Source organism: Alosa alosa, chromosome 23, assembly GCF_017589495.1.
Source record: "Alosa alosa isolate M-15738 ecotype Scorff River chromosome 23, AALO_Geno_1.1, whole genome shotgun sequence".
In the NCBI taxonomy this organism is placed as follows: Eukaryota; Metazoa; Chordata; class Actinopteri; order Clupeiformes; family Clupeidae; genus Alosa; species Alosa alosa.
The window spans coordinates 6,029,890-6,044,528 of record NC_063211.1 but is presented as its reverse complement, the minus strand read 5'-3'; the positions used below and the strand labels follow the sequence as shown (position 1 = coordinate 6,044,528).

At 44.8% G+C, this 14,639-nt stretch overlaps 1 protein-coding gene across 2 annotated transcripts in view; it reads left to right on the top strand.

Annotated features, from left to right (window-relative positions):
• The window catches only part of eif5b (eukaryotic translation initiation factor 5B), a 24,614-nt gene extending 10,225 nt beyond the window's left edge, over positions 1–14,389 (top strand). For both annotated transcript variants that reach the window (XM_048235120.1, XM_048235121.1), the window contains exons 7-24: positions 1,456–1,548; positions 1,698–1,787; positions 1,970–2,038; positions 2,546–2,847; positions 3,528–3,635; positions 3,813–3,923; positions 5,043–5,110; positions 5,218–5,359; positions 6,136–6,267; positions 6,608–6,790; positions 9,765–9,926; positions 10,112–10,243; positions 10,831–10,962; positions 12,204–12,280; positions 12,609–12,773; positions 13,021–13,159; positions 13,899–14,060; positions 14,186–14,389. In XM_048235120.1, the coding sequence (XP_048091077.1) occupies positions 1,456–1,548; positions 1,698–1,787; positions 1,970–2,038; positions 2,546–2,847; positions 3,528–3,635; positions 3,813–3,923; positions 5,043–5,110; positions 5,218–5,359; positions 6,136–6,267; positions 6,608–6,790; positions 9,765–9,926; positions 10,112–10,243; positions 10,831–10,962; positions 12,204–12,280; positions 12,609–12,773; positions 13,021–13,159; positions 13,899–14,060; positions 14,186–14,293 (2,375 nt within the window). In that variant the 3' untranslated portion in view covers positions 14,294–14,389. The remainder of the gene's footprint in view (positions 1–1,455; positions 1,549–1,697; positions 1,788–1,969; positions 2,039–2,545; positions 2,848–3,527; positions 3,636–3,812; positions 3,924–5,042; positions 5,111–5,217; positions 5,360–6,135; positions 6,268–6,607; positions 6,791–9,764; positions 9,927–10,111; positions 10,244–10,830; positions 10,963–12,203; positions 12,281–12,608; positions 12,774–13,020; positions 13,160–13,898; positions 14,061–14,185) is intronic.
• The last annotated feature ends 250 nt before the right edge of the window (positions 14,390–14,639 follow it).

Here is a 14,639-nt window from a genome sequence, read left to right as displayed (position 1 = left end):
ATTTATAAAGTGTTAAGCTAAAGCAGACCAGCGATATGAACATGTGGTTTTCAGCCGTCCCGTTAGAGCTTACACAAAATTATGTACTCCCACAATTTTTGCTACTTCAGAGCTAACTTGCCATCCCGGATCTCCTTATATGGGCAAAAATGGCAGATTTGGTTCCTTTTTGTAGGCGAACTTCGGAAGTCTATGGGGGAAATACTTCCTTGTCCCACATATGTCCCCCCAAGTTGGACAGTTTCCTGGTTTGAAAAAGATCGTTAGTGAAAGGGTGATGTCACAGTCCTGCCAATCTAGCATTCTCATATGTTTGTGGCCTGAGGTCCTGTCCTGCCAGTCTAGCATTCTCATGTTTATGGCCTGCGGTCCTGTCCTGTCCTCCCAATCTAGCATTCTCATATGTTTGTGGCCTGAGGTCCTGTCCTGCCAGTCTAGCATTCTCATATGTTTGTGGCCTAAGGTCCTGTCTAGGGTTGCAAAATTCCGGGAATTTTCAAAGTTGGAAACTTTCCATGGGAACTAAAGGGAATATATGGGAATTAACAGGAATAAACGGGATTTAATGGGAATAAACTGGGAATTTCTAATATGGCAAGCTAGTCTATAACAGGGAACTTAAATGTAGTGGACAAAACCCCATCTTGCAGCATAATATTAGTTAAAACAATCTGATTTAATGCAATTTCAGCTCTAATTTCTACCCTGCACATAAGTCAATCACATGCACACAGCAATCAGCATAGGCTAGACATAAAGGAAACCTATGGTGCGTTCATGTGCGTGGGAAATTTTTTTTGTTGAGTGGTGTATCTTGGGCAGTTCAGTGTTGCTAGTTTAGCACGCTAGTAAACCATAGGCAGAGAACGGGATTCCCGCTAGCATGCTAGCTAGCTTTGTATGCTAAGCTGTTTTAAAATACTTAACATGCAAATCATATTGTTTATTCTTAAACAAAATGTTAATGTTTGTATATAAACAGTTTGTATGAATTACCCAAAATTCCCAGTTAATTCCCGTAAATTCCCATTAATTCCCATAATTTCCTTTAATTCCATGAAAGTTTCCAATTTTGAATATCTCCAAAATTCCCCAGCTTAACTTCCCATGGTAAGTTTCCGGAAAGTTTCCGGAAATTTACCGGAAATATTCCGCCCCTTTGCAACCCTAGTCCTGTCCTGCCAGTCTAGCATTCTCATGTTTATGACCTGCGGTCCTGTCCTGTCCTGTCAGTCTAGCATTCTCATATGTTTATGGCCTTAGGTCCTCTTCTGTGTCGTGTTGAGTCTCCCGAATGAATCGGGGTTAAGGATATTACCAGTCAGCGTTAAGGATATTGCTGATTTATGGAGTTCGAACTTATGAACTGGAACGTATTGAATGCATACAAATTGACAGCGTTAACGGCCACGCTATATGGGAGAGGAGCTTTGACTGTTGACTGTGTATCTTTAGGTATTGAGGTGCCATCCAAAGACTCATTGCCAAAGAAGAAGCCCATCTATGGGGACAAGAGAAAAAAGAAGCCTGTTTCTCAGACTCCTGAAGGTGAGAACACGCACACACTCTTACACACACAACACACACAACACACACACACACACACACACACACACACTCTCAATCGCAGGCCAGTTTTTTGTAAAGCTATTAGCCAAATGACCTTCCCCTTCATTGTTTGAATATTGTTACTGCAGAAACCTCTGAGGTGACTTCACCTACACCAGTAACGGCAGAGCCTATCACAGTCGAGAAGATGGAGGTGGACACGCCCAAACTGGAAGCAGGTAATTTCATCCAGCCTAGCGTCCGTAACCTAGGTGATGTTTGATCTTTCATAGACTCTCATAGAATCGTGGTTACATGCATAACCATCGATTTGTAATGAATACAGCTGTGAATTAAAGCTGTGTTGCTGTTTGTAATGAATACAGATTTGTATTGACGTTGTGCTGTTGCTTCTCCCCAGCAAAGGAACCGAAGCCAGAGGCTGCAGACGTGGATGACTGGGAGGCCATCGCCAGTGATGAAGACAAAGGTGAAAGGTTTTCCCAGGCTTGTCAGGATGAAAGAATTATTTTGACAAATGGGGCGGGCCACCACGAAATGAGTCCAGTGTTTATTGGATATTCATAGTTCACAGACCTTAGGGTTTAAAACAAGGGGTCATTTGTTCAATTCCATTTAGCCAACCCAAAATGTGAAAGCTATCGTCTCAGCAAAAAAACAAGTTTTGAGAAAATCAGCCTTAAAGTTTGTGAGGTGTAAATGATCTTTGGCTACGGATTTCTTTGGAGAACGGACAACAGAGATTGACATCGATAGCAACAGCAAAGAAGACGAGCAATCAGATGGGACGTGGTCAGATGCTGATGAAGATGTAGGCCTACTGTACCTGTCGTTCCAACTGAACCGCCTGCCGACATTCAGAATCTCTATGGTTTAATCTGAACAGATCCGAACTACACAGCGCAGCTTCTAAATGCTCCATGTCTGTCTGTCTGTCTGTCTGTCTGTCTCTCTTTATTTTCCTGTCTGTCTGCAGAGCTGAAGAAAGTTCACATAGAGGTGAAGGAGACTCAGCCGCGGAAGACGGCAGCACCACAGGCTGAGAACGGCAGCGAGGAGGAGGAGGATGAGGAGGATGACGATGACGATGAAGAGGAGGATCAGGAGGATGAAGAGGAGAGTGATGGGGCTGAGGAGGAGAAACCGGCGACGCAGGCGACGCAGAGTGCCAAGAAGGCGGAGAAAGAGCCAAGCTCGGATTCGAGTAGCGAGAGTGATTCTGATGATGGGCGCACCAAAGAGGAGCGACTCTACGACAAGGCCAAGAGACGCATCGAGGTAGACATACGCGTGCAAACACGCACACACGTTCAATTATATATTCACAAACCTATCACACTATTTAACGGTTTTTATCACAAACTTATCACACTATGTAACGGGTTTATCACAAATGTATCACGCTATTTAACGGTTTTGTCACAAATGTATCACGCTATGTAACGGTTTTATCACAAACGTATCACGCTATTTAACGGTTTTATCACAAACATATCACGCTATGTAACAGTTTTATCACAAACGTATCACATTATTTAACGGTTTTGACACAAAAGTATCATGCTATGTAATGGTTTTAGCTGCTCATATTAGTACTAGTTCTGCTGTTCTGTGTGTGTCATATTAGTACTAGTTCTGCTGTTCTATGTTGCTCATATTAGTACTAGTTCTGCTGTTCTATGTTGCTCATATTAGTACTAGTTCTGCTGTTCTATGTGTGCTTAAGGAATTCTGGTGCATATTCAGTTCTGGTTCTTTAAATGAGGAAGCAGTTTGTTGTTGTAGAGTAAGTCTAAGTGAGAGCCAATCAACACATTGCTTTAGGGGAGAGGAAGGGGTATAATTTGATAGGGCTTAGGGCTACTAACGTACTGAGTACACATTCACATTGTTTCTCTTGATAGTGTCTGTTTTAATGCGGTCTTGTCTGAGTCACTTTATTCTCTTTGCACCATCAGAAACGACGACAAGACAACCTGAAGAATATTAACCTGGACAAATTGAGAGCGCCGGTTATCTGTGTCCTGGGCCATGTCGACACAGGAAAGACCAAGATCCTGGATAAGGTGAACATGCCAATTATTTGCTTGTCCTGTCAGTATTAATTAACCCCAGACCATGAGTCTGTTGTTTGTGTGCGTGTTTGTGTGTGTGTGCCCATGCGAGTTTGAGTGTGTGTGTGTTTGTGCATGTGTTGTTGTACTCCTGCGCTGACGTCTTATCTAATCTGTGTGTGTGTGTAGCTGAGACACACCCATGTGCAGGATGGTGAGGCGGGAGGAATCACCCAGCAGATCGGTGCCACCAACGTTCCACTGGACACCATTATGGAACAGACCAAGATGGTCAAGAATGTAAGAAGCCTTTCAACGTTTTTGAAGTAGTTACAAGAATCTGTTTGTAGTGTCGTTTCTTTGGGTGACCCATTTAACTGAGGTCCTGACTCACTGTGACCCATTAAAGATCCGATAGATAGATAGATACTTAATTGATCCCCAGGGGAATTCCATGGCACTTATCACAAAGAGTAGGGGGTTCCCCGGTGTTTTGGCTAAATTCCCAGCCTGGCACATTCAATCTGGCCCCCTAATCATCCCCCAGTGTAATTGGCTCATTCATTCATTCCCTCAATCTCCACCTCAAGCTGGGGTGTGGTGAACGTTATGGTGCATAATGGCTGCTGTGCATCACCCAGCTGGGTGCTAGATATTGGTGGTGGTTAGTCAGGTTCCCCCTTTACTGTAAAGCGCATTTTTTTAAAGCCCCCTTTACTGTAAAGCGCAAGCGTTATTGTTGCTTTAGTGTTTTGTACACTTACTAACACAGTCAGGCTGTATCTCCAGTAGTCATTGCTAATAGTAGTCATTGCTAATAGTAGTCTGAAATGGCCTTAAAGTGTAATTCCAGCGAAAATTGACACAGGGGGGTTTTTCTGCATTAAAACACATCAAATAAGCCGTGGAGACATTTTTGTTGATCAACCACTACAGAGCTTGGCCTGGTATATGCTATAGCCCCAAATCGCAAACAGTGGATTAGTTATGGGCAGTAAGCTAAACGCTTCCCAAATATATATTTTTTTAACCAGTAATATTGTTCAAAACAGCACCAAACCTCGTCAGTAGCTTGCTTAGGGTCTCTACACATAAAACGAAACACCAACAACCTATTTAGTGAACGCAGTGTTTATTACAGAAGACTGTTAAGATGTTCCCTTGGTTGGTTGTTGGTTGAACAACGTTGGTTGTTCTCTCTGACCTAGGTTATGGAATCTTGGGCTTTTGGTGTTTTTATTTTTGTACGCAGGCTATGAACCTACTTTCTTTTGTGTGGCACTGTGATAGACACATGAAAAGTATTATTATTATTATTATTATTATTATTATTATTATTATTACTAGAATACATCATAATAAGAATAAATCAATGTCCTGCTAACTGTGTGTGTGTGTTTGCGCTCGTCCGCAATCTAGTTTGACAAGGACAACGTCAAGATTCCTGGAATGCTTATCATTGACACGCCTGGTCACGAGTCCTTCAGGTACGTAAACCTTTGAATAAAAGCATCTGCTAAATGAATAAGTGTGTGTGTGTGTGTGGGGGGTGCCCATGCTGACCGTTCCCTGTGTGTTGTGTCCCTGCGTGCAGTAACCTGAGGAACAGGGGCAGTTCTCTGTGTGACATAGCCATCCTGGTGGTGGACATCATGCACGGCTTGGAGCCCCAGACGCTCGAGTCCATCAACCTGCTCAAGGAGAAGAAGTGTCCCTTCATAGTCGCCCTCAACAAGGTGAGGTCATCACCTGCATGTGTTATCCATTGCATTACGTTACAGTTCGCCATTTAGCTGATGCTTTTGTCCAAAGCAACATACAAAAGAAGGGAACAGTCAATGTCCAGTGCTATGAGAACGTTAGTGCAGCTATACGTATGACTGGCATTGACTAGTGAAGTTAAGGAAAGCTCCAGTGATTTTAAAGATGCCCCCCTAAGTGCCTGGCCGCTTTAGCTGTTGGCTGCTTTAGCTCTTTAGCTGTTGGCTGCAGCAACTCGAGCTAGTTAGCACAAGAAACGGTGCTCTCAAGAAACAGAGATCTATGTGAAAAATGGCCAGAGTTCTCCTTCAAGTCAAGGGAACAAGGAGCGGGATAGCCAGGATGGAGAAGAAGGTTGTGGTAGGTGCTAGATTAAGCATGTCCATTTGTTAGCAGTGCTAGGAGGATTTGGGTTGCCCACTGCTGTAAGGGCTGCATGCATCCTGTGACTCTGTAAAGCATCCTGTGATGCTGTAAAGCTGCTGTAAAGCATCCTGTGACACTGGACTCCTGTCTGTCTTCACTGTTCTATCAGGAAAAAAATAAAAATACATTTTTAAAAACAAAATTGTGCACAGTAGAGGCACATTGTCATGGTGGAAGAGAACTTGTAATAATGTGAAATAATCTGCATTTCTTATCCTGATGTATTGAGAATATATGATCTTAATTCCTATAATGTGAAAAAAAATAGTTTGCCGTCTCTGACACTGTTGTTTATGTGTGTGTGTGTTTGTGGATGCATGTTTAGATCGACCGTCTGTATGACTGGAAGAAGAGTCCTGAGACAGACGTGCAGACCACTCTGAAGAAGCAGAAGAAGAACACCAAGGACGAGTTTGACGAGAGGGCGAAGGCCGTGATCGTGGAGTTCGCCCAGCAGGTTAGTGGCTCCTTTAGACCACTTTGTACTCAACACACACACACACACACACACACACACACACACACACACACTCACTCACTCACTGTGTGTCATTGTACACTGCTGTGGAGCTGTGGAACGGTCTGTGTGCGTGTGTGTGTGTGAGTTGAAGTTCACGGCACATGCCTTTGGATTTAATGACAGGCATTTGATGGGAAAATCTGTTTTATTAGGTCAAGTCGATGCTTCCAGATGTTGTGAAGCGTTGCTTCCAGATGTTGTGAAGTATGTCCGACACTTGTACTGATGACCGTTTTGAATTTGGTGCTTTTGTCCTTTTTGTGATTTTTATTAACAGGGTCTCAACGCCTCCCTTTTCTACGAGAATAAGGACGTCCGCACCTTTGTTTCCCTGGTACCTACTTCTGCCCACTCCGGTGACGGCATGGGCAACCTGATTGGCCTGCTGGTGGAGCTGACCCAGACCATGCTGGCACGCCGCTTGGCACACTGTGACGAGCTGCGGGCACAAGTCATGGAGGTGAGTGTCGGTGGACGATGCCTTTACACCGGGATGATCGGAATTGTCATCCCGGTGTAAACCGGAACCGTGATTGGTGTGGAATTCTTTGTTCAAAACAATCAATTTTATTGACTAATAACTAGGGTTGGGCACCGAAACACGGAGAGCCATAGTTATAGCCATAGTTGCTGTTAAAATGCCTACTAGCGCTGGGAATCTAAACACTTCAACACCGACATGTAGCCTAACATGTTCAAAACTATTGCGTGTTATGGGGGAAGACATGAAATTTATTGAAGCATTTGGGAACACTGAATTAACTGGAAAGTAATTCAGAAAGAGTCCCTGTTAGATTAGCTTACTTGCAAATGCCATTGTCCATGACCTGGCAGTTCTATGGCAAGCGGTTTTAACATACCTTATGGCAAACCGCCTACACTGGGTAAACTTGAAAGCAGAGCTTACCATTATGTGTGCATCCATGGCAAGCTGTTTTAACATTTAAATGTAGGCTATTATGCATAGGAGCAATGAGATATTGATAGTAAATTTAATATAACAGTTCAATTTCCTGTTCAAATTTGTCTTATCAATAAAAAAAAAAGCAATTCATGCTTTAGACCATTTTAATTTAAATACAAAGTACCCGTTCAGGCACCGCCGCAATCAATAATCGCTTTTAAAAGTATCGATTTAGCACCGGTATCGGATAAAACACAAATGATACCCAACCCCACTAATAACATCAACGTAATTAGCTGAAGTTGACGGTGATGTTTATGGCCCTGTATCCTTTTTATCCACCGATGGGGCTGATTATATACGGGTGCATGGAGGTGAGGGCTGGTGTTGAGCCACCTGCTGCGTCAGCTCATCGCATCGCTGGAATGAAATAGATTAGTAGTGTTGATGGTTGTACTCTTGTATTCACACATTGATCTACCGTTTGATCCTACTCTCGCATTTTCTGGACCAGTAACGAATGTTGAATGTCATCTGTTTGGTGCCGTTACATAGTATTGGAGAACATTTTTCATTATTAAAGTATCCACAGAAAATCTCAACTTTAAACATCCACAAGGAATTGATAGCATGAAACATTTGTTTGGTGTCCTGATGGTAGTTTTGATACCACAGATGAATACCACCTGATGTATGCAGATGATCTGGTGATTCTTTGTCCATATAGTGCTGACCTTCAACAGTTACTAAGGGTCTGCTCCCACTATGGCTCAGACTTTGACATTAAGTACAATTCTAAGAAGAGTATTATGATTGCTCGAAGCAAGGAGGTCAATAAACTGTCATTCCCTGATTTCTTTCTGTCTGGCACTGTGCTTAAAGTGTTTGATGAGGTCAGATATTTAGTGCACTATATAACTGATGACCTGTCTGATGATAAGGACATTCACAGACAGTAAGTACTGCATGATGTATGCACAAGCTAATATGCTGGACTGCAAATTTAGTATGTGTTCATTGGCTGGTAAGACCACACTTTTTAAAGCTTTCTGCACCCCAATATACTACCCAGTTGTGGCGGCGCTATAAAAAAAGCAGTATGCAGAAACTCAATGTGGCATATAATAATGGCATGAGGCTGCTGCTTAAAGGTGGTCTAAGCGATGCCACACGTTTTTTAGGCTAAAACATTTTTTGTCACTTACTGCAAACATCACCTAACCAACCGCTAGCTGTCTGTGTCCTGAATACACTGTAAAATGTGATCTCTCTGTGGACAGCCCAGGCTCCAAAAACGGCAACAAAATAACCTGGGCAAACCTAGCCCATAAAAACATAACAAACTGTTCCAGCAAATCAGAAACGAGATGCGCGTTTAGGAGAGTTTCCATTGCACGGGAGCAGCACTGGAGGGAGGGGGAGGAAGTAGCGAGCTAGCTCTCTGTTTTGTTTGAAAGTCAACAGAAGTGACGTTACCCAGCATCGCTTAGAGCACCTTTAAAGTGCCATGATGGAGCAGTGCAAGCTGAATGTTTGTTAGTGTTGGTGTATCCACCTGCCCTGATGTACTCAGGAATCTCATGTTCAGGTGTATGTGTAGGCTAACTGAGTCATTCGACAGCATAATTGCAACACTAGTGAACCCTGCAATGAGTATGGTAGTTAGGTTCACTTCTGGACTGTGGAACCATTGGCCTTAATGAGTATGGTTAGGTTCACTTCTAGACTGTGGAACCATTGGCCTTTTAGTTTATATGCTAATATTTGAATACTCTTTCTGTGTATGTTGGAACTCTGACAAAAAAACACATACAATAAAATGACTACAGCAGTCAGTCTTTTTACTATGTTTTGTATTGTGATATGGACCGCTCTCTGTCTTCTGAATAAAGAATGAACTAAGAGACCCAGCCAGTCAGACCAATAGTATGAAAAATCAGAAACACAATACAATGATGCGCATCAAGGGAGAGACAGCATGACTTCACTTAAAGATCCATCAGCTGCTCTAACTAGACAAGGAAATAGTTAGGGTTTAAGTGTCCTTCCAGGCTGACGGGAGATGGCGTTGGTCATCCCATCTCATGTGGACTACACTGAATCAGACTCTGATTAGTGGCAACCTGGCAATCCGGAGCAGATAGCTACTGACGCAGCCATGCAGAACAGTGAAACACTGCAAAGTCATAATATTCCCGCTTATCTCTAAATACAGTTACACACATATATACACAGGGACAGTACAGATATCATACAGTCATTACATAGAATCATCCTTTTAGTGTCAAAGTGACCCACTAATAAGAAATGCAGAACATTAAACCACATATTGGAATATTGGACATGATGCAGAACATTAAACCACATATTGCAATATTGGACATAATGTTCTATTCCACTTTCTCTCAGTGTTCATTTTAACCATAGAAAGAATATTTGACTTGTTTGTGTAAAAAGTATCTGCTCTAAATAGACATATGAACCTGCACGTAGCTGTCTGCTTGTGTTGATGCCAATGTCCCGTCCGTAGGTGAAAGCCCTGCCTGGCATGGGCACCACCATCGACGTGATCCTGATCAACGGGCGACTGCGTGAGGGTGAGACCATTATCGTGCCCGGGGTGGAGGGACCAATCATCACCCAGATCAGGGGTCTGCTACTGCCCCCACCACTCAAGGAGCTCAGAGTCAAGGTTCGTGTGTGTGCCCACACCCCCTCATCTTCACCCTGTTTATATCCTCCTCCTCTTGTCTGATGTCCACTTCTCCTCCTCCTCCTCCTCCTCCTCTTGTCTGATGCCCACTCCTCCTCTTGTCTGATGGTCCACTCCTCCTCTTCCTCCTCTTGTCTGATGGTCCACTCCTTCTCTGTCTCCAGAGCCAGTATGAGAAGCATAAGGAGGTGTGTGCGGCGCAGGGTGTGAAGATCCTGGGGAAGGACCTGGAGAAGACGCTGGCAGGTCTGCCCCTGTTGGTGGCGCACAAGGACGACGAGGTCCCCGTCCTGAGGGTAAGATGGGACGAGGTCCCTGTCCTGAGGGTAAGATGGGACGAGGTCCCCGTCCTGAGGGTAAGATGGGACGAGGTCCTCGTCCTGAGGGTAAGATGGGACGAGGTCCCCGTCCTGAGGGTAAGATGGGACGAGGTCCCCGTCCTGAGGGTAAGATGGGACGAGGTCCCCGTCCTGAGGGTAAGATGGGACGAGGTCCCCGTCCTGAGGGTAAGATGGGATGGCTCCTCCTCTCTGCCGCACTGCCCTGTGTGTGTGTACTGCGCCTAGTTAGTAGGCCTTGATGCTAATGGGAAATGGACTGCATTTATGTAGCGCTTTTCTACTCTTTTCAGCACTCAAAGCGCTTTACAGAGTAATGACACACACATATATATATATATATATATACACACACACACACACACACTTACACACCGATGGTGGAGGCTGCCATGCAAGGCGCCAACCTGCACATCGGGAGCAGTTTAGGGTTCAGTGTCTTGCTCAAGGCCACTTCGAGAGTCAGGGTATATTCTGTCCAGTGTGTGTATGTATGTATGTATGTGTGTGTTCTCAGTCTGTGTGTGTTTGTTTCTCTGGTGCAGGATGATCTGATTCGGGAGCTGAAGCAGACGCTGAACTCCATCAAGCTGGAGGAGAAGGGTGTGTACGTCCAGGCCTCCACACTTGGCTCCCTTGAGGCTCTGCTGGAGTTCCTCCGCACCTCCAAAGTGCCTGTGAGTAGCCACACACACTGCAGCCTAGTAGCCACACACTGTAGCTTAGTACACACACACTGTAGCCTAGTACACACACACACTGTACCCTAGTAGCCACACACACTGTAGCCTAGTAGCCACACGCTGTAGCTTAGTACCCAGAGGCGGACAGAGTACACAGCTTCATTACTTGAGTAAAAGTACAGATACCCTTTGCTAAATTTTACTCAAGTACAAGTAAAAGTACAACAGTCAGATGTCTACTTAAGTAAAAGTACTGAAGTACTTGTTTTTAAAAGTACTTGAGTATCAAGAGTACAAGAGTAGCCTACATTTTCTAAATATTGCATTACTACTGCCACAGTGCTAACATTTATGTACAGAAACATCCTACATGGAGTTATGAAAAATGTTAATGTTAATAAATTGGAAGTAAAATCAAGTCATTTTCATATTTTTACCATGTTGCCAGGGATGGGCAGTATTTCTAATACATGTATTTAAAATGCATATTTTAAATACAAAATACTATTTTTGTAATTGAAACACTTGAAGCGAAAACTATCATTAACTTGTTCAGAAAATTGAAATAGTCTGGCGAGGTGGGGCCACAGGTTGGCACATTCCCGGGATGGACCTGCTGCGTCTTCATCCATTGTTTCGTCCATGGTTTCGTCTCTTATCTAAATCTGACCATGGAGTTGACTCTGTTAGTACCCACACACACACACACTGTAGCCTAGTACCCACACACTGTAGCCCAGTACACACACACTGTAGCCCAGTACACACACACTGTAGCCTAGCACACACACACTGTAGCTTACCTAAAACCCATGTGTCCAGAGGACATGTGAGTAGCCATCAGTGCACCATTGTGTTGCTGTGGTCTAATGCCTCTCTCCTGTGTCTGGTCTAATGTCTAATGCCTCTCTCCTGTGTCTGGTCTAATGTCTCTCTCCTGTCTCTGGTCTAATGCCTCTCTCCTGTGTCTGGTCTAATGCCTCTCTCCTGTCTCTGGTCTAATGCCTCTCTCCTGTGTCTGGTCTAATGCCTCTCTCCTGTCTCTGGTCTAATGCCTCTCTCCTGTCTCTGGTCTAATGCCTCTCTCCTGTCTCTGGTCTAATGTCTAATGCCTCTCTCCTGTGTCTGGTCTAATGCCTCTCTCCTGTGTCTGGTCTAATGCCTCTCTCCTGTGTCTGGTCTAATGCCTCTCTCCTGTGTCTGGTCCAATGCCTCTCTCCTGTGTCTGATTGCAGTATTCGGGCATCAACATCGGCCCGGTGCACAAGAAGGACGTGATGAAAGCCTCCACCATGCTGGAGCACGACCCACAGTGAGTTGCGTCTGCCTTTGGCTCTGTCCATATAAGGAGAGTAGTGTAGTGGGTCTAAGGGGTTCATGGGCAGTTCTTCTCTTCACATTTCTGTAGTTCCTATAGTTTCCTAAGAGGCTCATGGGTAGCTCTTCTCTTCACATTCCTATAGTTCTCCTTCCACAGTTTGTGGTTAAAAAAAATGTCCGTGCTCTCCAGGTCCTGGCTCTGTAAATGGGGAAATTGGATTAGATGAGCAGACGGCACCTTTTCAATTATAACATATCTACGGGAGTGTGTTGTGGTCTACGTGCTGAGCCTGGGTTGGTGTGTGTCTGTGTGTCTGCAGGTACGCTGTGATCCTGGCCTTTGATATTAAGGTGGAGAGAGACTCGCAGGAGATGGCCGACAGCCTGGGTGTGCGCATCTTTAGCGCCGAGATCATCTACCACCTGTTCGACGCCTTCACCAAGTACCGGGAAGACTACAAGAAGCAGAAACAAGACGAGTTCAAGTGCGCAACTCTATCGGTTAAATTGATTTCGGATGTAGACCAAGCACTGTATATAGAGATTAGTGAAGGTCCATTTCCATACTCCTGTGTGTGTGTGTGTGTGTTTGACCCTTCTCTTCTCCTCTGTACGTGTGTGTTTGACCCTTCTCTCCTCCTCTGTACGTGTGTGTGTATGTGTGTTAGTCCCTTCTCACCTCCTCGTTAACGTGTGTGTGAACGTGTTTGACCTTCCTCTCTTCCTCTGCAGGCACATTGCTGTTTTCCCATGCAAACTGCGAATCCTACCCCAGTTCATCTTCAACTCCCGAGACCCTATCGTCATGGGTGTGATCGTAGAGGCCGGGGTCATTAAACAGGGATCGCCACTCTGCGTGCCCAGTAAAGGGGTAAGAGTGTGTGTGTGGTGTGTGTCTGTATATTAGTGTGTATTTGTGCCACCACATGCACGAATGTGGCCAGTTTGAACAAGAATATCACGTCTGAGCCTCTGATGCATCCATGGAACACCATGTGATTAGTCATGTAGTCATCATTGCACCATGAAACACCATGTGATCAGTCATGTAGTCATCATGCACATTGGTAAAGGCCTTTGCACAAGTCTTTTTTTTCTCCAAAAAAAACAACTCTGAAACTTGTCAAAAGGTTTTTGGAACAGGTTTGGATTCTGTGTCCTTCAGATCCATGTTAGTGTTAGCAAAGTCCTTTTAAGCAAGTCCCTCCACTCGGCGGCCAAATTGCAACGCTTTTTGGGCACTTATCGGGCATCTATTTAGGCAGAAAGGCACGTGCGCAAGGCTTCGACACCAACCTTGCTACAGCGACGAGATCACACCACATGATTGGCTCAATGTATTCACAACACACCACATGATTGGCTCAATGTATTCACAACACACCACATGATCGGCTCAATGTATCAACGTTTTGCCGCGGAAGGGCTGGGATATGTGAAGACCACTGCCATATTGGCGTTACAAACTAGACCCATGCATTTCTATGGAGGATTTTTGAGTGCTGTGTCTCTTCATTAGAAAGTCTCTGGTGTAAGTGAGTGAGGTTTCCTGCTGCAACATCGTGGTTTTCAGCAGACCTAGCTGGCGCTCATGTCTCTCTTGTTTGCAGTTTGTAGATATCGGCATCGTTACCAGCATCGAGGTAAACCACAAAGGGGTGGAGAGTGCCAAGAAGGGCCAGGAGATCTGTGTGAAGATCGAGCCCATTCCGGGCGAGTCGCCCAAGATGTTCGGCCGACACTTTGAGGCGACCGACTTCATCGTTAGCAAGGTAGGAGAATGTGTGCAGCAAGCTTCTGTCTGCATATTGTGGGACTCCTTTTGGCCGTGTGTGATAATCATTTGAGTTGGTTGATGAGTTTTCTGATTGCTCTACTGCCGTCTGTTTTTGGTCAGATCACACGTGCATCCATCGACGCGCTCAAAAACTGGTTCCGTGACGAGATGACAAAGTCCGACTGGCAGCTCATCATGGAGCTTAAGAAGACCTTTGAAATCATCTGAGCACAGGAGAAATGACTGTCCGCGTCCACACACACACACACACACACACACACACACAGGCATACACACACACACACACACACACACACACACACAGGCATACATACCAACACAGGCATAGACCCTGCCTATCTTTGCGCACTCCTGAGATGACGTCTCTAATGAAGGAGGCAAAAGGTTTGAGAAACACATACACACACTTTACCCACACACACAAACGCATCTCATCGTACCATCACGGGGGGGGGGGGATTGCAGTGTGGAAGCTGATGCCCCCCCCCCCCTCCCCCTCCACCTGCTCTGGGTGGGGATTGTAATGATAAAGCAAGAAAGAGACAGAAGAGGG